General features: G+C 44.9%; 1 protein-coding gene across 1 annotated transcript; it reads left to right on the top strand.

Annotated features, from left to right (window-relative positions):
* The first annotated feature begins 19 nt into the window (after window positions 1-19).
* LOC119419776 (bone morphogenetic protein receptor type-2) lies at window positions 20-19,552 on the top strand. The gene is made up of 19 exons (XM_037687159.1): window positions 20-81; window positions 4,714-4,799; window positions 8,095-8,283; window positions 8,400-8,612; window positions 8,856-8,960; window positions 9,776-9,867; window positions 10,806-11,039; window positions 12,147-12,261; window positions 12,965-13,125; window positions 13,223-13,370; window positions 16,553-16,689; window positions 16,854-17,008; window positions 17,230-17,428; window positions 17,516-17,603; window positions 17,677-17,750; window positions 17,832-17,951; window positions 18,029-18,181; window positions 18,262-19,150; window positions 19,263-19,552. The coding sequence occupies exons 1-19, from the start codon at window positions 20-22 to the stop codon at window positions 19,550-19,552; spliced, it is 3,510 nt and encodes a 1,169-aa protein (XP_037543087.1).
* The last annotated feature ends 2,801 nt before the right edge of the window (window positions 19,553-22,353 follow it).

The raw sequence follows: 22,353 nt of genomic DNA, 5'->3' as shown, positions 1-22,353 counted from the left end.
ACCTACACATCAGTTTGCTATGGCCCACTTGTCAGGAGTGGACACCCTCTTCCAGGTGCAGGGCGTGCAGCTTCTGCTCAGGTCTGACACACACACGGATGCATCTAATACAATTAGTTCACTAAATAAATCACACCACTGACTGCTCCCAAACAAAGAACATTTCATTCATAATATTGTGGATATAGCCAATAGTTGACAGCTTATTTCTGTGAAATTATTGAAAATGTATTACAGTAATGAATCTGCACACCAAGGAAGGTGAATTAGTTTAGAACTAAGCCTTTTTGGCTCATGCTGGGGGAGTGCCAGTTGCACACATGGGAGATGGACAAGAACAGCTCAGATCCATCAGGTGCCCAGTTCAGGAAGAAGAGGAGAAACAAGCACAAGATGAAGATCTGCAGTTGTGTCATCTCTTGGAGCATTACAACAGTTCTGTTGCCTGCTGCAAGATAGGCTTACTGTTAATTAATAACATAAGATGCTAGCTGTAAGTTCAGGATGACATGTTCGGTTTTCAGCAGAAAGTAGTCTCGTTTTGAAGATTGAAATTCTTCTAAAACTAAACTACTACACGATAAAGCAATATTAGGCTGCTATAATTACTAAAGGCTTGTGATGTAGCTTAATTAACCATTAACTGGAAGAGGTGTTGATTTGTCTCCTATTCTGAATATTTCACACACTGGACATACTGTGTATGCTGCTTGTTTTGTCTTAGCTGTTTGCAGTGTCAGTATGACGATCCTTAAATCACTTCACATTATTTGGAAAAGTTATGTTAGCTTGAAGTACTCAGTGTTGCATTAGGATACTTCTCAACGGTTTTGTAGCCCATTAAATAACCATTGTGAGGTATAGAATTATGAATGTTTAATAAGGATACAACTGATGTTTCAGAGGTTTTAAGTTTGGTATTTTAATGCAAATTCAGGAGGATTCTGAGATATTTTGGGCACCCTCTGCCACATGCGAGGATGAGGAGACATCCTCTTCCTCAGCCACACAGGCCTCTTCAGCAACGGTTCTGGAGCCTCTAGGAAGAGGAATAATCCACCTCCTCACCTCCACCTGTGGAGGCCCACACGTGGGCGATGCAGGCTCGGGGGATGGGGAGCGCTGAAGGGGTTGTTCGCCCAGGGCACCAAACAGGCTAGGACCGCCCCTACCCGAGGAGAACCAGCTCCTGGTTCCTAAAGAGGTTTATCCTCAGGAGAGGAGGTCGGGTTGCTCCATCACGCGCACAGGACGGTGAGCTAGCGCCGCCTTCAAAATAAAAGTTTTAAAACTTTTTTTTTTTAAAGGACTGATTAATTTCATCTCTGACGAAAGTAAACATTTACCATCTTTACCTTTGCATCCATTGATGTAAATTTAACTGTTTATTAATAAATTAAATAAACACTAAATGATAGAAATAACAACAAAAGAAAGAAAACAAAAGTTCTAGTAATTATGGTGTAAATAATATTATTCATGTTCTTTTTCCAAACGGAAGAGAACTTCAGACAGAACAGATATCTTTAGAACATTTCTAATTACTGAATTTATAATATGAATCTTAGAAAAATGTAAAAATAAACTAATAATTTAAATACAAAACAAACTTAATTAAAAGACCAAAAAGCAGACATTGCCAAGATGATTATTAATATTAATATAATTAATACTAATAATAAAATGTTGGTGAAATTCTACAAGAAAAATTATGGAGTTTAGGGTGTTTCAGCAACAACTTTTGTTTTGTTCTCATCAGTAGAAAAAATGATTCAGTGTGAAACTTACTGAAAATATAGTTTTGCAACTTTGAGCATAAATAAAATCAAATAAATCTTTAGGTTCAGACCCACAGCTGTTTTCCTGTCAGGTTCTCTGCAAATCCAAGTTGTGTAAGAGAACGAAACTAAAACCACAAAAATCACATCCAACAGTTCATCATTTAATAAATATAAACTGAACCTTTTCTCTGAAATTCACCAGAAACAGAAACATTTAAATGCATTTAGTGAATGCGTTTAAGTCCTTTTCACAAACATCTGTTCTATCTTCTGAGAACCCAGATTAAAATAAAAGTCTTTTCAGACACCTCGGTGTCACAATTAAAGCTCCAACAGACTCTAAAAAATGTTCCTGACTGTGAGGAAAGACAGGCTGCAGGTCTCTTTTCAAATACTTAGAGTTGGCGCCGTTATCAGAAAGCAGTGAAAGCTGCTAAATCCAAATTCTTCTCTGATATAATTACCTCAAACTCTCACAACCCACGTGTCCTCTTCTCCACCCTAAACTCTGTTCTCCACCTCACTGAACCATCACCTCTGGAAGCCTCGACTGAGCTGTGCGACAACTTCTTACATTTCTTTATGGAAATAAATTGCGACCACCCGGGCTCTCATTTCCCCTCCAACTCATGACCCATCCATCCCACCTCAATCTGTAGCTCCTTTTGACCATTTTGAACCCATCACTCCGTCTTCTCTAGAGCAGGTCATGTGCAGCTTGAAACCTTCTGGTTCCCCCTTTGATGTGGTCCCTCCTCAACTACTAAAGGAGGTTTTTCCTACTCTGGGTCCGTCCATTCTTGATATAGTAAACAGTAGTTTATCCACTGGCGTGGTGTCAAAATCCTTTAAACATGCTGCTGTCCAGCCTCTCCTGACAAAAACAAACCACGACCCCTCAGTCGTTTCCAACTACTGGCCTGTCTCCAAACTCCCATTTGTTTCTAAACTACTGGAGAAAATAGTCAAGTCCCAGTTGAAGTGCTTCCTGGAGGATCACGCCATCTTAGAGCTATTCCAATCTGGCTTTAAACCTCTCCACAGCACTGAAACTGCCTTGCTGAAGGTCTTTAACGACATCTTCAGATTCACAGATACCGGTGATTCTGTGCTGCTTGTCCTATTGGACCTCACAGCCGCCTTTGACACCATCGACCATGAGATCCTCATTGCTAAGTTGGAGCAGTGGGTGGGCATCACAGGGTCAGCCCTCAATTGGTTGAGATCTTACCTCGCTGACAGATCCTTTTGTGTCTCCATCAAGGATTTTAGTTCTGCAGTGGCAGAGCTTAAATGTGGGGTTCCGCAGGGGTCCATCCTGGGTCCCCTCCTATTCTCTTTATACCTGCTGCCGCTTGGTGCTATTTTCCGGAAACACAACATGCCCTTCCACTTCTACGCCGATGACTGTCACATTTACTTCCCCCTAAGACACAATGGTACATGCTCTATTCAACCGCTGCTCGACTGCCTGGCTGACATCAGGGACTGGATTTTAAACTTCTTAAGTTTCAATGAAAAGAAGTCTGAAGTCATGTTGTTCCCTCCCAACAACACGATCACAAACCACTGCATCGACCTCTCTGCTCTAACCCTGTCAGTCACTAATCTGGGCGTGATAATGGACTCTTCCCTGAAGCTTAACAATCATGTAAACATGATTGTTAAATCATGTTTCTTCCAACTGAGGCGGCTGTCTAAACTGAAGCCCATATTGTCCAAAAATAACTGGAGACAGTAATACATGCATTCATTACATCTAGGCTTGATTACTGCAATTCACTCCAGTTTGGTATCAGTCAAACCTCCATTGCACGACTACAACTGGTCCAGAACGCAGCAGCCCGATTTTTAACCAGTACAGGCAAAAGAGAGCACATTACACCAGTTTTGGCCTCACTGCACTGGTTACCGGTTCACTTTCGAATCCAGTTCACAATACTACTGTATGTCTACAAATCACTGAACAGTCCCCCCCCCCCATCTCTCTGATCTGCTACAACCATATGTCCCACCACGAGGTTAGCGGACCAGTTGCTCCTCACAGTTCCAGGAACTCGTCTTGAGCGCAAAGGTGACAGAGCCTTCTCTGTAGCAGGACCAAGACTTTGGAACGAGTTACCTCTGTTTGTCAGACAGGCCCCCTCCCTCTCGGTTTTCAAATCCCGTTTAAAAACCCACTACTATTCAGTAGCTTTCAACACCAGATGATCTGTGTTTTGATCCTGTATGTTCCACACTGGTTAGTCGACATTATCTGCATCGTTTTTTTGTCTATATTCTGATTTACCTCATTTTGTATTTTGCTTTGTGTGTTGCCTGTTGTTCTGTCTGTACAGCACTTTGGTTGGCCTTGTCGCTGTTTTAAGTGCTCCATAAATAAAATGGTATGATATGGTGAGGCTTTTATGTTGAAGAAGCCGACCGGAAGTGACGCTCGGACTAACAGCTGGGTTTGGCCGCAGACTGACGGAGCGCAGCTTCATCTCTGCGCGTTTTCTGCTGCTGGAGCCGGATTAACCCCGCACAGGAGAGTCCGAACCGGACCGGACTAGTCGAGCCCGGTGGAACTAGACCGGACTGAGGCCGGGCCAGAACGGAAGGGCAGCTTCATCTCGTTTTGCTGCAGTCAGACCGGAGTCTTCCTCACCGGTAAGAACCGTCTGTCTGTCTGACGGCTGCGCGTGCGTGTGCACGCGCGCGCCACGCCCCTCCCTGCTGCAGACTCACCTGAGGTCAGAGCATCCTACACGCGCCCGGAGACACTCAGGGAGGTGTGTGTTTGTGTCCAACCCTGGCCCGGTCCCCCAGAACCACCAGCGGCCCGGGTCCTCAGACCACCATGTTGGCGTTTCAGAAAGTGTCTCTTTGTGTTCCAGAGTCCCTGGAGATGAGAGGGTCCGGTTCAGTCCTTCAGGAGGGTCTGGTGCAGGATCAGTAATGGTACAGAGACGTCCAACATGTCTCAGTCAGCACTGATGGTGTGTGTCCTCCTCCTGCTGCTTCCTGCAGTCAAAGGTCAGTCTGAGACACATCTGGAACTTTGTCCTTTTGGACTCCCAAAAGAGCAGCTTGGTCGGACATAAAGCAACAGTCCTGTCCATTCTGGACGTCTCAAACAAAAGAGAGACATAGGACATGTAGGGACAGATGGGACATGAATACAGAGACAATTTAGAAAATGACTTTTCTGAGGTCCATCAGTCATGTCATGTGGTCCACCGAGGTCCATCAGTCATGTCCTGTAGTCCACTGAGGTCCATCAGTCGTCCACTGAGGTCCGTCAGTCCTATCCTGGGGGGTCCACTGGTCTCAGTGGTTGTGTTTTTGTTCAGGTGATAAGGATCAGTCGTCCATCCTGTGCTCATTGTGAGTTTGAAGCAGACTAAACATTCAGAGTCTGCTGGCTCCAAACGCAGGGAGGAACAGATTCCTGAGAGCTGAGACAAACCAACACGCACACACACACACTTAGTCACACATACGCACGCAACTTCCCCCCCCCAAACACACACATACACACTCTGATAATCTAGATCCAAACCATTTCCATTTACTGATTATCTGGTTGTTGGATGTAACTGGGACCCTGTGTACACAATTGAACGACAAACAAAGAAACTTTGACTTTTCATCCAACCTTTATTTATACAGGTTAATCCCATTGAGCCTCGGGGACTCATTTACAAGAGAGACCTGATTTTTTTTAAACACAGAGTGATGACAACAGTGGACAACAAAAGACAGTCATAAAGGATGCGTACAAATTGAGAATAACGAGTGAAAATAAAATGGAAGAAGGGGAAGACAGTAGGACCTGAAGACATACCAGTGGAGGTTTGGAAATGTCTTGGAGAGATGGTGAGGTTTTTGACTCAAATATTCAATGGCATATTTGAGGGTGAGAAATTGCCTGAGGAATGGAGAAGAAGTGTGCTGGTGCTCATTTTTAAGAACAAGGGTGATGTTCAGAGTTGTAGCAACTACAGGGGAATTAAGTTGATGAGCCACACGATGAAGATCTGGGAGAGAGTTGTGGAAGCAAGACTCAGATGAGAGGTGACTATCTGTGAGCAGCAGTATGGTTTCATGCTGAGGAAGAGCACCACAGATGCATCTTTGCTTTGAGAATGTTGATGGAGAAGTACAGAGAGGGTCAGAAAGAACTCCATTGTGTCTTTGTGGATTTAGAAAAAGCATCTGACAGAGTGCAGAGGGAGGAGGTGTGGTGTTACATGAGGAAATCTGGAGTGGCAGAAAAGTATGTTAGACTGGTACAGGTCATGTATAAGGACAGCAGGACAGTGGTGAGATGTGCTGTAGGAGAGACATATAGCTTCAAGGTGGAGGTGGGAGTGCATCAAGGATCGGCTCTGAGCCCCTTCTTGTTTGCTCTGGTGATGGACCGACTAACAGATGAGGTCAGGCAAGAATCCCCGTGGACTATGATGTTTGCAGATGACATTGTGATCTGTGGTGAGAACAGGGAACAGGTGGAAGAGAACTTGGAGAGGTGGAGGTATGCACTTGAAAGAAGAGGAATGAAAGTCAGCCGTAGTAAGACAGAGTCCATGTGTGTGAATGAGAGGGAGGAGGTGGAACAGTGAGGCTACAAGGAGCAGAGGTCACAAAGGTGCAGGACTTCAAGGACTTGGGGTCCACTGTCCAGGAACATGGGGAGTGTGGTAAAGAGGTGAAGAAGAGAGTCCAGGCAGGATGGAGTGGATGGAGAAAAGTTTCAGGAGTGATTTGTGACAAAAAGGGTGTCAGCAAAGGTCAAAGGAAAAGTTCACAAGACAGTGGTGAGACTAGCTATATTGTATGGTCTGGAGACAGAGACATGGACAAAAAGACAGGAGACAGAACTGGAAGTGGCAGAAATGAAGATGCTAAGGTTCTCCTTAGGAGTGACAAGGCTGGATAAGAATAGGCATGAGATCATCAGAGGTACAGCACAGGTTGAACAACTGGGAGATACATTTAGAGAGACCAGACTGAGATGGTTTGGACGTGTCCAGAGGAGGGACAGTGGGTATACTGGTAGAATGATGTTAGAAATCAAGCTGCCAGGAAAAAGAAAAAGAGGAAGGTCAAAGTGGAGATATAGGGATGCACTTGGAGAGGACATGAAGGTAGTTGGAGTGAGGACGAGGATGCAGAGGACAGAGTGAGGTGGAGGAGGATGACTCGCTGTGGCGACCCCTGAAGAGGGAAAAGCCGAAAGAAGAAGAAGAAAAGTGAAAATAAAATGGTATTTAAAATATGATGTATGAAACAACAACAACAACAACAAAAAAACAGATATGTTGTAAGGCGATGTAGAAAGCTAAAAACAGGAACATGTCCGCATTGGTTTTTGCCAGAAACTTAACAGATGTTTGAAGCCACTTAGAGAGGTCAAGGTCGAGAGCTTCAGGTCTTTTTACAAGATATTCCAGGAAACAGGAGCGAGTAGGAGAAGGCCCTTTTGCCAAGTTCAGTCCTCACTGAGGGAACACTGCAGGTAATAATGTCCTGAGAGCGCACGCCGTAGCTACACTCACACAGAGACATGTAGGAGGAGATGTATGAAGGCAGCAGACCAAGAAGTGATTTAAAGATTAAAACTGTTGACATTAATATTCACGTCGGCGGTAATGACACCCGCTTATGTCAACCGGAGGTCACTAAAATTAATGTTGCTTCAATGTGTAATTTTGTAAATAATTTACGAAAAATCCATAAGACTTGATATATATATGTGCTGGGCGGGTCATCCAGTGATGTAGCTCACGTAGCAGCAGCCAATCAACGGCTGCTGCCTGCTATGTCAACATCGGCTTCTTGGAGCATCTCGCTTGGAAACACAGAGAAGATGGTCCCATTAACCGGGCTGAGTTGGGGTGGGAGCTGGCAGTGGACAGTCCCTTAATTTATTTAGGTGAGGTGTGGTGCGGAGCCGATGAAAGCTGAAGAGGCTTTCAGTGACCTCTGCTCCTTGTAGCCTCACTGTTCCACATGTCTCCCCCTTATTCAAATACATACTCTGTCACTACAGCTGACTTTCATTGGTCTTCTTTCAAGTGCATACTTCCACCTCTCCAAGTTCTCCTCTTCCTGTTCCCTGTTCTCACCACAGATCACAAAGTCATCTCCAAACATCATCTGTGCTGTTCTTTACTGAAAGAAAACAATTAAAACCAACATGACCTGATCCTCGTGTTGATCTGTGGTCACATGACCTGATATCTTGGGGTGGGATCTCCAGGGCCCCCGCAGGACCCTGTTGGCCCCTGACAGACTGATGTCTGAGGTTTAGTTCTTGTTTCTGCAGGTTTTCAGTCAAATGAACAGGAAAGACTCTGTGCCTTCAGTAACAGCCTGCAGGAGGCGGAGTCTGTCTCCACCAATGAGCTGCGAGGAGAGGTGCTGGAGAACGGCACGATTCGCTGCAGCCGTGGCTCCCGCTGCTATGGATTGTGGGAAAAACGAAAGGATGGAGAGATGAAGCTGCTGAACCAAGGTGAGGAACATTATTTAAATATTTAGGTTATATTCATTTAATAAAGGATGCTGAAGCAGCCATTTCACTGCTCTGGCAAAACTGTTTCAGAAAACAGTTCAAATGTTTCTGTCCAGGATGTTGGACTCATGTTGGACACCAGCAGGAGTGTCTTGGCAGACACTGCATCCTGGAGACCGCTACGCCTTCTCAGATTCACAGAGCCAACTACCACTTCTGCTGCTGCAGCCACGACCTCTGCAACTCTGACTACACAGAGGCTCCGCCTACTGCTGACTCACCTGCCCTCAAGCACATGAGGAAAGATGATCAGGACAGCAGACACAAAGGTGCGCACAGGACATGGTTTACATAGGACATGGTTTACATAGGACATGGTTTACATAGGACATGGTTTACAGAGGACTGGAGTCACAGAGGACAGGAGTGACAGGAGTGACAGAGGACAGGAGTGACAGAGGACAGGTGTGAGTGAAGTCTGGTTCCAATCCTGGTGTCCACAGGATCGTTTCTCACTGAGCTTCAGGTCTTTGAGACAAATCGGTCCCATCCTGACTTTTTTCTGTCCACAGACAGACGTCTGACGCAAAAGGAGAAGATACTCGTTGCCCTGGTAACCGTTTCCACTGCAGCTATTGTCATCATGGCGCTGTTCCTGGGGTACCGTGTGCTCAAAAGTAAAGACACATTTATTTATGTAAATTAATTTACTTTATTTTATTTATTTATTTACTTTAATTATTAGCCAACTTCCTTCCTTTTGTCCTGAACTCGGCAGCGTTTCAAGTAATTTTACCTAAACTTTATACATTTGCAGTCTTTAATCCTCAGTCTCGGATTAGTTTGAACCTTTTTTCAGCAAAGATACTTTTTTTTTACAATTTTCATGATTTTAAAAAGGTTTGAGTTTACCAAAGATTTTCTTTGATCCTTACAGGGTCAGGGTCAAATGTATTCATACATCCCCACTAACGTTCGTGTAAACGTCCCTCAGCCAAAGTCTCCTGGACCTTCTGTTTCCATCGTGGACCACTCTTCTTCTTGACAGAACAGTTAGCATTTACATAAATCTGTTTTGTTTTTTATTTGGAGCCCATCTGGAGGTTCTTAAAGTCCAATCCAGAAGTTCAGTGTCAGCCTGGTTTATCAGAACCAGTTTTTTTTTATTGTTGATCTGCAGTAAAACTCTGAGCATGGCAGCAAAAAGAAAAGAGAGAAAGGAAGTTTTTTTTTCTTTCTTAAAATCACTTTGTTACAAAACAGAACATTCCAAGGATTAGACAGATCCGAGTGTCACAATCTGATTGTTTGAACAAAGTTTCATCAGTGACACAGAACTCAGAACCACTGTTACAGAACCTGTTCCCTCTGTGAGGAGGGTCAGGTTCTGTAGAGCCTGACAAAAAAAAAAGTCCAGTTCTGCTGAACCGATCAAATCTGTTAATCAATAACCAGTCATTAATAATATTAATAGTTTGTTGTTTGATCTCAGGGAAACAGAAGCTTCGTCTGACTGCCGTAGATGGCATGGAGGCCGGAAACACAAACTCTGCTGTCGACTTTGACAACCTCAAACTGATGGAGGTACTCGCACACAAACACATTCGCAGAACGCAGGTGGATCATCAGGAAGGTCAAAGATGGCCGACAGAGGACCTCATGTTGAACCTAAAGAAACACCATAGCTTCATTATCTGTTAAGTGGTGAAACAGCTGGAAGAACCTGGAGACGTTGGTGTCTTTGAGGGACATGAGGTCACGGAATAATGGTAAATGGTAAATGGACAGTACTTATATAGCGCCTTTCTATCTTATTTCAAAATACTCAAAGTGCTTTACAACAATCTGTGCCTCATTTACCCGTTCATACAGCACTCTACTAGATCTCTACAAGGATAATTGAACAAATCATTCTAAAGAGGCTAATCAGTGTTTTTATCACATTCATACACCGATGGGACACACATCTGAGGCAATGACAAGTTCAGTGTCTTGCCCAGGGACACTTCAGCATGTGACTGCTGGTGGATTCGAACCCCCAGCTCTTGCATTGGAGGACAACTGCTCTAACCACTCAGCCACAGTCACCTAATCTGTTCCACATCTTGGACAACCTGTCCTCTCCCCCTTCATGACACCCTACGAAGGCAGCCACACAGACGCTACAAGAAATGAATCAATTTGTTGTTTTACTTTAAACAGCTGATGTCCAACATACGGATACTAGTGAAGTGACACACAACTACTGTAAATATGGTGTTATGTACTGTAATTATGCAAAGTATGTGTACCGCACCATCACTGCAGAGCACCACAGTAAAAACGTAAAGTGTGTGTACAGTCTCTTTTTTTTGTACTCATCAGTGACCGTTTGTTTTGAAGTGTGTTTGTTGCTTAGATTTTTACAGTTTTTATTTTAAACCCGTCAGCAGCTGGGACGAACCACTTTCCCTTCCAGGACCGATGAACATATCTTTCTCTGCTGATCTCTTAACGAGCCTCTCTGTCGTCGTCTCTGGCAGCTGATTGGTCGAGGCCGTTACGGCGCCGTGTTCCGTGGCTCTCTGAAGGAGCGCCTCGTGGCCGTTAAGGTCTTCAGCTCGACCAGCAGGCAGAACTTCAGCAACGAGCGCTCCGTCTACAGCCTGCCGCTGCTCCAACAGCACCAGAACATCGCCCGCTTCCTGGGCGCTGACGAGAGGACGGCAGCTGACGGGCAACCCGAGTTCTTGATCCTGATGGAGTTCTACCCACATGTAAGATGGCTGACAGAACACATACTGTTGGTTTTCTTTAATAAACATAGTCATATATTTTTTTAATATAAATAATTTTTAAGAGTTTTCAGAATCCTCTCTGAATCTTCAGGTCTGGGTTGAAGGTAACGAGTTTCTACTGCTCATCTTCACCCCTCCCAGATAATAAATCTGTGTCATGTCCATGCTAGTGGATTGTCATGTTCTCCAGAGGAGGAACACATCTGGTTTTGATCCTGGTCATGTCCTGCTCAGACTGTGGTGTAGTCTGCATCGTGTGGGGGCACTGTGCTGCAGCTCACATTTTGGATCTGATGGAAACCAACTCGTTTACTCAAATTATTGTACTGGGAAACTGCGTTGCCCCGTGTACCCCCCCCCCCCCCCCCACACACACACACACACTCCCGGGACAAGCGCAAGAGATACGTTTTTAAGTTTTAGTCATGAAAGTCTTTATTTCTGGCTGAGATCTGGTACTTCCAACCTTTGTGCCATCCTCTATGAGTTTACAGAACCCTGCTGGGTTCAGAAGGTTCTGAAGTTTCCAACTGGAATGTGGAGCTCAGACGATCTACATGCTGTTTAACAGATCAGAACTTTGCTCTGAAATTTTAGGGTTGTCTGTGGCCTCAGACCCCTGTGACCTCTGACCCCCTGTTACAACTTCCCCCATGATCTCTGACCCATGTGACCTCTGAGCTCTAACCTCTGACCCCTGTGACGTCTGATCTGTGAACTCTGACCCCTGTTATGTCAGGCCCCTGTGACCTCTGATCTCTGTTACCGCTGACCCCTATAAACCCTGGTCTATGACTTCTGACCCCTGTGTACTCTGAGACCTCTGATATCTGTTACCTCTAACCAGTGTGACCTCTGTGATTTCTGTGACTTCTTACCCCTGTGACCTCTGATCTGTTACCGCTGACCCCTGTGAACCCTGGTCTATGACTTCTGACCCCTGCGTACTCTGAGACCTCTGATATCCGTTGCCTCTAACCAGTGTGACCTCTGTAATTTCTGTGACTTCTTACCCCTGTGACCTCTGTGGCCTTTGTGAAGTCTGTGACCTCTGACCTCTGTGAATCCTGACCTGTGACCTTTCAGGGCAGCCTTTCTCGGTTCCTGTCTGTCCACACAGTGGACTGGTTGACATGCTGCCGGATGACCCACGGTGTGACCCGAGGACTCTCCTTCTTGCACTCTGAACTGGACAGAGGAGGTACGTCCCACTAACACTGAAAACCCATCTTGACTTTGAGGGACTGCTCTGCAGCAGATTAATCTACTTTAGCAGAACCGTCAGCAGGACAGTTAGAGCCATAAATTGTCATGTTCTAAAGGAACATGACCAGCAGATGGTTCTGATGGTGTGGAACCAGTTTGAGAAGAAGTTTCACTGAACTTCAGCTTTCTGGTTCATTTTTAAATTAGATTCTGATCTTCCTTTAAATTTTGAAGGAACATTCTTGTATTTTAGCTCAGCTGTTTTACCAAAATGTCTTCAGAACCCTGGAACAGAACCCAGTTTTACAGAATTTTTTCAACCTTCAGTGTTTGACATTTGTAGTGAAGGCTGGTGTCCAGCTGCAGCAGAGGGAGGGTTCTCCATACAGGAGTCTGAGGAACATTCTTAATGTTTTGCTTTTGGTCTGATCAGAGACAAGCGGAGGAACATCTGCTCACCTCTTTACCAGTTGGACTGAGGTTACTGCTGGAACTGCAATGTTCTGAGCTGTCATCATGACATGCTCCAGATGTTCTGATCTGCAGGAAACTAAAAGTTGTTCTGTCTAAAGAGAGTTGGTTCTTCCCTAAGACAGTAGTAGAGGTTCAGTCCAGAAAACATGGTCCATATGTTCTGAGAAACAAGAGGAGGTCCACTCAGAGCAGCAGGGTAACAGAACCTTCTTGTCTCCACTCAGACCAGTACAAACCAGCGGTGGCCCACAGAGACCTGACCAGCAGGAATGTTCTGGTCCGGTCCGATCTATCCTGTGTCCTCGCAGATTTTGGATTGTCCATGAAGGTAACAGGAGCCAGGTCCAGTCTGTCTGGAGATGACGACACCTTGACCATATCTGAGGTCTGTTACAGTTGCGTGTTTTACACCCAGTACTTCCTGCACCAGTAGAACAGGTGTGACATCAGCAGAGGGTGGAACTAATGATTTGTGGTTGCAGGTGGGGACGGTCCGGTACATGGCTCCGGAGCTTCTGGGCGGAGCTCTGAACCTGAGAGACTGTGAGTCTGCGCTGAAACAAGTCGATGTCTATGCGTTGGGGCTGCTGTACTGGGAGAGCTTCAGAAGGTGCTCTGATCTGTTTCCAGGTAAAACCTGACCACACCTATTACCTGTTAAAACCATCTACATGATCCAATTCAATTTATTTCTATGGCGCCAAGTCCCAGAACTGAAGTCATCTCAGGGCAATGTACAAAAACATTCACATACATAAAAAAGCCAACTAGTAAAAATTATGTATCTAAGGAAGAAATGTGGTCAATTCATCCTCCAGCAGTTTAAGCCTATAGCAGAATACCTATGAGATAGATCAGGAAACCAAAGCCAACCCTAACTATAGGATTTATCAAAAAGGAAAGACTTAAGCCCGCTCTTAAAACTGGACAATGTGTCAGCCTCACGGACAGAAAGAAAAAGTTGGTTCCACAAGAGAGGAGCCTGATAACTGAAATCTCTGCCTCCCATTCTACTTTTGGAAACTCTAGGAACCACAAGTAAACCTGTAGTCTGAAAGGAAAGTGCTCTGTTAGGAAAGTATAAAACAACAAGATCTCAAATATAAGATGGCGCTAGGTTGTTGAGAGCTTTGTAGGTTAGAAGTAAGATTTTGAATTAAATTCCGAGTTTGACAGGGAGCCAATGGAGAGAAGCTAAAACTGGATAGATATGATCTCTCCCAGTAACTCCAGTTAAGACTCTGGCAGCAGCATTTTGGATCAACTGAAGACATTTTAAAGAAGTATTTGGACACCCAGATAATAAACCATTGCAATAGTCCAGTCTAGACATGACAAATGCATGGACCAGTTTTTCTGCATCTTTTTTAGATAAGATGTTTCTAATTTTAATGATATTCCGCAGGTGGAGGAAAGCAGTTCTAGTAACGTTTTTAATGTGGGGGATAAAAGACATGTCCTGATCAAAAATAACACCAAGGTTTTTAACAGTAGAACTGGAGGCCAGATTAATGCATCTAAGGAGGGCGAAAGACTGAAAAATGTATTCCTAAGATGCTCAGGTCCAAAAACCACAACCTTGGTCTTCCATCCATCCATCCATTTTCTTTACCCGCTTATTCCATTTTGGGTCACGGGGGTCGCTGGTGCCCATGTCCAGCAATCACTGTGCGAGGGGCGGGGTACACCCTGGACAGGTCGCAAGTCCATCACAGGGACACATAGAGACAAACGAGACAAACAACCATTCACTCTCTCACACACACCTAGGGACAATTTAGAGTTACCAATCAGCCTAACATGCATGTTTTTGGACTGTGGGAGGAAACCGGAGTACCCGGAGAAAACCCACGCAAGCATGGAGAGAACATGCAAACTCCACCCAGAAAGGCCCCTGGACCGGGGTTTGAACCAGGGACCTGCTCGCTGAGAGGCAGCAGCTCTACCAGTGGCGCCACCGTGCTGCCCAACCTTGGTCTTGTCTTAATTTAAAAGCAGAAAATAAAGGGTCATCCAGGTTTTTATGTATTTAAGACATGCTTCTAGTCTAAGTAATTGATTGGATTAATTGTGTTTCATGGATAAATATAACTGTGTATCATCAGCATAACAATGAAAACTTATCCCATGCTGTTTAATAACTTTACCTAATGGAAGCATATACAAGGTAAACAGTATTGGTCCAAGCACTAAACCCTGAGGAACTCCATGACTAACTTTGGTGTATGAAGAAAATTCATTATTTACATTTACAAATTGGAATCTATTAGATAGATATGATTTAAACCATTTAGAGCCGTTCCTGTAGTCCCAATATTATATTCAAGTCTCTGTAGTAGAATATTGTGATCAACTGTATCAAATGCAAACAACAAAGTCCATGCTCAATAATCCAGGTATACAATCCAACAATTTTCAGTCAGGTCATCTGGACAGTTGCTTTTTTTGTGCTGAAACGTTTCACCTTCCACCCAGAAGGCTTCATCAGTCAAGGAAACACAACAAAACTGATTCTTCCCCCAACAGCTTACTCCAAAGTGGAACAAACCATTTAGTTGGTGGTAAGATGGTGTCTTTGGCACACCCCCTCCTCCGGTGCCGGCCCTCTCTCTTGTCGACAGTCACGTAAAACTGGTTCAAAACCAACAAAGTCCACACTCAATAATGTATCAAATACAGCACTGAGGTCTAACAGGACCAGTGTAGACACCTGTCCTTTTAGAGGCCATGAGAATATCATTAGCAACTTTCACCATTTCTGTTTCTGTGCCATGATGAGCTCTAAACCCTGACTGAAACTCTTCAAACAGATCATTTCTTTACAGATCACGCAACTGACCTGCAACTATTTTCTCAAGATTTTTTTTGAGTTTGTTGGATTAAATTTCTATAATTGGCCAGAATTCTCGAATCAAGATCAGGTTTCTTAAGTAAAAGGTTTGATTAGAGCAACCTTAAACGCTGTGGTACGTAACCATTCAATACCAATTGTTAATCAGCACGACGGCTCAGTGGTTAACACTGTTACCTCACAACATGAAGGTCCTGGGTTCAATCTCCGGTTGGACCTGGGGTCTTTCTTTGTGGAGTTTCCATGTTCTTCTTGTGCATGCTTCTCCAGGTACTCCGGTTTCCTCACATTGACAAAAAACATGCATGTTGGGCTGCCTTCAGGTCCCTTGCAAAAGAGATCAGTGATCTCAATGGGATTTACCTAGTTAAATAAAGGTGAATAAAATAATGATACATAATTGAGCCATGCGAAGCTAATGCTAGCATGTGCTAGCAGAGCCTAAATACACTAATAAAAACCAAGAAGTGTTGAAAGACCAAAGGTGTCTCAAACACAATCCAACAGTAGAAGAACAACTGTATTGAGCGTGTTTGTGTACTAGAATGAAGAACTGTGCAAAAGATGGATAAATCCAGATAAACTAGATTTTTACTCCAGCTACCAGCAGCGAAGACAGGAAGTGACACAATATGTCTTACCTTGAATGTCCTTCCGTTAGCAGGCCCACCTGTTATCTGTTCATACTTGTCACACATGTAGCATGTAGAATCAGTGTGTGTTGTTTTTGTCTTTTTACATGTGCATGTTGTGTGTCAGTCATGTTTCTGTTGTGTATTATGTTTTTACTGTAATTGTTGTTTTGTGTTTTTGTGTGTTGTTTTCAAAATGTGTTTTGCGTTGTTTGCTGTGTGTATTGTGTTGGTTGTGTGTTTTGTGAGTGTTTGTTGTTCTGTCTTTAATGTCTTTATTGTGTGTTTAATGTGTTTGCTTTGTGTGTACTTGTTTGTTGTGGTTCCAGGTGACAATGTTCCAGAGTATCAGCTGGCATTCCAGGCCGAAGTGGGGAACTGTCCGAGCGTTGAAGACATGCAGTTCCTGGTGGTCCAGCAGAAACTCAGACCCGGATTCCCTGAAGCCTGGAAGGAGAACAGCCCGGTCAGACTTCCTGTTTCCAGCAGCTCCTAGCAGCCTGAATCCAGGGCAGAATGGCCCATGACAATGTCTGCTGTAATTTTTGTTCCATCCAGAACTGCAGCTGCCGCTGGAATCATGTTGAGCCTGCTGTATTTGTGAGTCTTTGTGTTGTTGTGTGTCTGCAGGCGCAGCGGTCCCTGAAGGAGACCATAGAGGACTGCTGGGATCAGGACTCTGAGGCTCGACTTACCGCTCAGTGTGCCGAGGAGCGTCTGGTCGAACTCACACTGCTGAGCTCGCACACGATGCTACACATCAACACAACGCAACACAACCACAGGTACACAACAACCACAAGTACACAACAATTACCGGTACACAGCAGCCACAGGTATGCAGTGACTACAGATACACAACAATCACATGCATGCAACAACCCCAGATATACAAAAGCTATAGGTACACAACAATCACAAGTACACAGTAATTCAAGGTACATAATGACTACAGTGACACATCCTTCAGAGTCTACCTGTGTTTCTTCCTTTTTTGATGTTCCAGGAATCTGTCTAATGGCTGCTGGACCTCTCAGTTTGGCTCCGCCTCCTCATACATTGAGGATCTTCAGGTGGACATGGTCAGAAATCTCCAGGGAGACAGGAAGTCAGCACCAGTTGTCATGATGACCTCTGGTGGAGTAGAAGGTGTGAAGAAGAACTGGAAGTCCATCAACTCCACACGGCAGCAGGAGCAGGTAGAAGCTCATGGATTTTGTAAAACCTGAAACCTTAATGAAACATGAACTCATCAGTGGTTCTGTCTGTCCATCTTTCATGGCCCGGTTCAGTCATGGACCTCAGACGACAGCATGGTGTTCTCCAACAGCCTGAGGATGGACTCTGTCATCTGCACTGTCTCTGAGTCTCAGCTCAGCGGTAACTTACAGAATAATATTCATCTTCTGTTAATAAATCATGACCCTCTGACAGTACTTGTCTGGACCACCAGGTGGTGCCAGGACCAGTGGTCTGCTGCAGCTCACAGAAGAAGACCTGGAGGCCACCAAGCTGGACCCAAAAGAGGTTTCATGTTTTTATCCCCTCCCGTCTGTGGTTTCTCTTGCTGCTCACATGGACTTTAGCTGTCAGCACCTGTCTCTGTAGGTCCAGAAGAACCTGAGGGACCGGTCTGAAGAAAACCTGATGGAGCACTCACAGAAGCAGTTTGGGTCAGAACCACAGACCTCCAGCCTGCTGGACCTTCAGACACCTCACCGTACAGAGGTAATGCTGCTCATCTAGCTTCAGTCTCTGCGGGGCTGCTGTTGAATGCTGTGACATCACTTCCTGTTTTTTCTCAGGGGATTCCAGAGTCTTTCTCATCAATCCAGAACCTTCTTAAGCAGCAGAACCTGCCCCAGAGGCCCACCTGTCTTCACCTGCAGTCCAAACCTAAGGAGATTGGCTCAGTGTCCTCTCAACTGAAGCAGGACCCCCCCCGAAAAGTGAGACAGGTAGGACAAGTGAGACAGGTAGAATGGGTCATAATTTGTTGGATCTTGTTAGTTTTGACCCGGAATGTCTTGTGTCTCAGGTGGAAACAGGTGTTGCTAAGATGAACACAGTGAAAGTTGGCCCACCTGCAGAGCCACACCTGGTTACCACGGTTACCAACATGAGAAACATCAATGCAGCAGGGAGAGACGTCCACCGGAGTTGCAGTGCCGGTGTTCCTACCTTGGTGACCAACTGGACCACAGGAGACGGAAGAACCAACCCTGCAGGCCCTCAGGAGGAGGAGGAGGAGGTGGCAGGGATGGGAGAAGGAGAAGGAGGAGGAAAGCACCTGAATCTCCTTCACTTCAGTCCTGATGAGGAAGAACCTCTGTTGGAGAGAGAGCAGCTTCCTGCAGAGACAGAACCTCCCCGTCCTCCTCAAAGGTGGGCTGGAGGACATGGACCTAACTCCAACAACAACAACAACCGACTCACACCGGGCTCAGAGCTCAGCGGGCCTGACCCCGAACCACAACCAGAAACCAAGATCAGTGGACCTGGTGAACAGAAGGTTCTGCTCTCTGGTCCAGCAGCCCCACAGGCCCCTCCCACTACCTGTGACAGAGGCTCAGATACCAGTCCATGTCAGGAAGGTCCAGAAATTGGTTCATATTCAGAACCACCAGGATTCCAGACCTCACAGGAAGAAAACCTGGTTCCTGAAGCTTCTTGTTCTGGATCTTTGACCTCAGATACACTAACCCTGGATCAGAAACCTTCACCACCAGAACCTGCAGGAGTTCTAGAACCTCATACAGGAGCTTTAGAACCTGCTCTGGAAAAAACTTCCACATCTGAACCGTTAGATCTACAGAACCAAGCTTTAGATCCTCAGATACTGGGTCTGCTGCAGGTCCAGTTGAGACCAAAGACTACCAGGAGACCAGAGCGTCCCTGTTCTCTAGACCTGTCCTGCCTCTCCTCAGGTGAGTCCTCATCAGAACATTAATCCTTGTTTCTTTACATCATCAGAACTTTTCAACCCAGTGGAAGGTTCTGTAACACATCTGTTCCTGAACACAGGCTTTTCTTTTTCAGGTGATGGTTTTGTGCCAGACTCCGGTAGTCTGAGCGCCACAGGAGAAAAGATCAAACGTCGTGTAAAGACGCCCTACACCCTGAAAAAATGGCGGCCGGCCTCGTGGGTTGTTTCTGCAGACTCTGCTCTGGATCTGGACTTTGAGTTCAGCTCCACCAATGGTGGTCAGATTCAGTCCTCCTCCAGTGCCAGCATGAACCAGTCCAAATCTAGCATGGCAGTATTCCTTGTTGGAGGAGGAGCCACAGCAACAACAACCTCTGACCCTGACAGGATGACCCAGTTCTAAAGAGACTGGAAGTTTTTGTTGTTGTAATCTGTGGTCTGAACATGGCTGTAATAGGCCGGTTTGGTTCTGTTAATCCGAAATGCCACAAACAGAACAAGAAAAACAGTGGTTTTATTCAAAACCATCCAGACTCTGCTGACGCTTCACGAAGTTCAACGTGTGCCCCTGGTACAGGTAGAACCTCCACAGGTTGGTTCTTCAAAAGTTCTGGACTCTGGTGGATTGTCTGAACACTCATGTTGTACACATGATGTTGAGTTCTTTCCAGTTTCAACAACATTTTTATATTATTTACAACATAAACCTGCTTCCTGCAGATGAAACGCGTTCAAAAGTTAAACAATCGGAATTAAATTTGAAATTTCTAAGAAAAACAACTTTTTACTCAGTTTCATGTTTTATTGACAGAACATTAGAGTGTTTATGACTTGCATGTTTTATATAGAAGTATTTAATACTGAGGTAGACTTTCAGTTGTCAGGATAAAAACCAGGAGTTTAGTTCTGTAGTTGAAGACATTTCTTCTCATCAGAGGAGATTTCTCTGTTTAAACCTGCAGAGTGTGGAGTTTTCAAAACTTTAAACTGAAGGGAGACGTTCAGTTAAGTAAACTGGAGGTCAAAGACACTTCCCTCACTCCGGAGGGTTATCAAGGTTTTGTCTCCCTCCTGAGGGTCATCGGGGTCTTTGCCTCCCTCGAGAGGGTCATTGGTGTCTTTGTCTCCCTCCTGAGGGTCATCGGGGTATTTGCCTCCCTCCAGAGGGTCATTGGTGTCTTTGTCTCCCTCCAGAGGGTCATCGGGGTCTTTGTCTCCCTCCTGAGGGTCAATGAGATCTTTGTCTCCCTCCTGAGGGTCATCGGGTTTTTTGTCTCCCTCATGAGGGTCATCGGAGCCTTTGTTTCTCTTCTGAAGGTCATCGGGGTCTTTGGCTCCCTCTTGAGGGTCATCAGGGTCTTTGTCTCTTTCCTGAGGGTCATCGGGGTCTTTGTCTCCCTCCTGAAGGTCATCGGGGTCTTTGTCTCCCTCCTGAAGGTCATCAAGGTCTTTGTCTCCCTCCTGAGGGTCATCGGGGTCTTTGTCCCCCTCCTGAGGGTCATTGGGGTCTTTGTCCCCCTCCTGAGGGTCATTGGGGTCTTTGTCTCCCTCCTGAGGGTCATCGGGGTTTTTGTCTCCCTCCTGAGGGTCATCAGGTTCTTTGTCTCCCTCCCGAGGATCATCAGGGTCTTTGTCTCCCTACACTCTCCCATCTGTTTAGTTTTTATATTTTCTACAGTTTTAACTGTTTTTAGATGCTTCTGGGTCTTCAAGGTTTGTGTGACAGAAGTTCTGAGCAGAGCCTCAGAATCAGGACCCAGTTTGATTTTAAAACACCTGTAACATATATATATATATATAAGCATTTAGGATTCATAACTTATAAACCATGTGTATGAAGCATCACATGAACATGTGTGCACAGAATGTGGATCTCTGGTTTCAAAAGGTTCTGGTTCTGCTCACTGCAGCTTTGATGGACTTCCTGTTGAACTCAACAGAACCACTCTCTTCAGAGGTCATAAAGATCCTTATTAATATTTTATCTGCTGCTCCTGAAGACAGGTGCTTCCTCTGAAACAAAGTTTACTTCCTGTCTCTAAGACTCCACCCCTGAAAATATTCTGTCATCTGATTGGTCAGAATTTGGAAACCTGTGGAGGGTCTGTGAGGGTCTGGGGTTGGCCTGTTGACATACAGTTTGTTAGAACAATGGACTCCATGTTGGATGCAGGACAGGTCCCAGTACATCTTATCACCCTCTAAGTTAAGTCTAGTTAGGTTTAGTTTAAGTCCTGAGGATCAGGTCTTCTCTAATGTCCTGAGGATCAGGTCTAAGTCCTGAGGATAGCGTCCTCTCTAACATCGTGAGAATCCAGTCCTCTGTAAATCCTGAGGATCTGGTTCTCTTGACAGCCTAGCCTCCGTGTAGATAATTGTCTGTCTGGAATGTTCTGGGATGTTTGAGTGTCTTGGTGATCATGTTGTGTATCTGTTGGTATAAAGACTTGTATATGAACTCATGTAGCACCTGAACACTGGCTGGGCCTCCTTTATCATATTATGGGCCATTGTTTCCATGGAAACAAAACACAAAGATTCTCTACCCCAGTAGCGTTCAATAAAGTTAATTAATCAATAACGAAATGAATTTGTGTGTTGTTTCTTAATGGTTTCTCAGTTTACCTGTTTATCACCTGTTCACAAAGTACTTCAGTTTACAATCAGCTCTTTCATTCACTCAATCATTTAAATACTAAAACCAAAGATCTGCGTCCCCTGGTGGTCCGAGGTGGGGATTCTGAAACCTAGACTGTTCAAAGCTTCTGTTCACTTTTAAGATTTCAAATTCTGCAAAGTCATTGTACAAGGTATTCCAAATACCCGGCTGGCGTGGGAGGGGGTTCTGTCTATGATGGGGATGCCAACTAAGAAAATTCACATTGCTCTTAACTACTCATCTTTGGAACTGTCAAATTATTTTAATTTATTTTACAATGTTTTAGATCTAATGACTACTGAGGAGCGTTCTGGTTTTAAAGAAGCATTATCAGGTGCCTCAGTACATGCTGACACTGGGAGTGCATTTAACCTTTTTAAAAAGACTAAAGAAAGGAAAAGTCCAGGTCCTGAGGACATAGGGGTCATACGCTTAAGAACTGTGCCCTGCGGTTAGCAGACTTTTTTTTGGTTTCTTTTTACCATGTCTCTCCAAAACCTATAGGGTCCCTTAGCTCTGGCATGACCAGCAGTCAAGGATTTTTC

Source organism: Nematolebias whitei, chromosome 13 (assembly GCF_014905685.2).
Source record: "Nematolebias whitei isolate Nwh7 chromosome 13, NemWhi1, whole genome shotgun sequence".
Taxonomy (NCBI): domain Eukaryota; kingdom Metazoa; phylum Chordata; class Actinopteri; order Cyprinodontiformes; family Rivulidae; genus Nematolebias; species Nematolebias whitei.
Note: the sequence above shows the minus strand (reverse complement) of the source record. Positions and strands in the feature narration are given on the sequence as shown.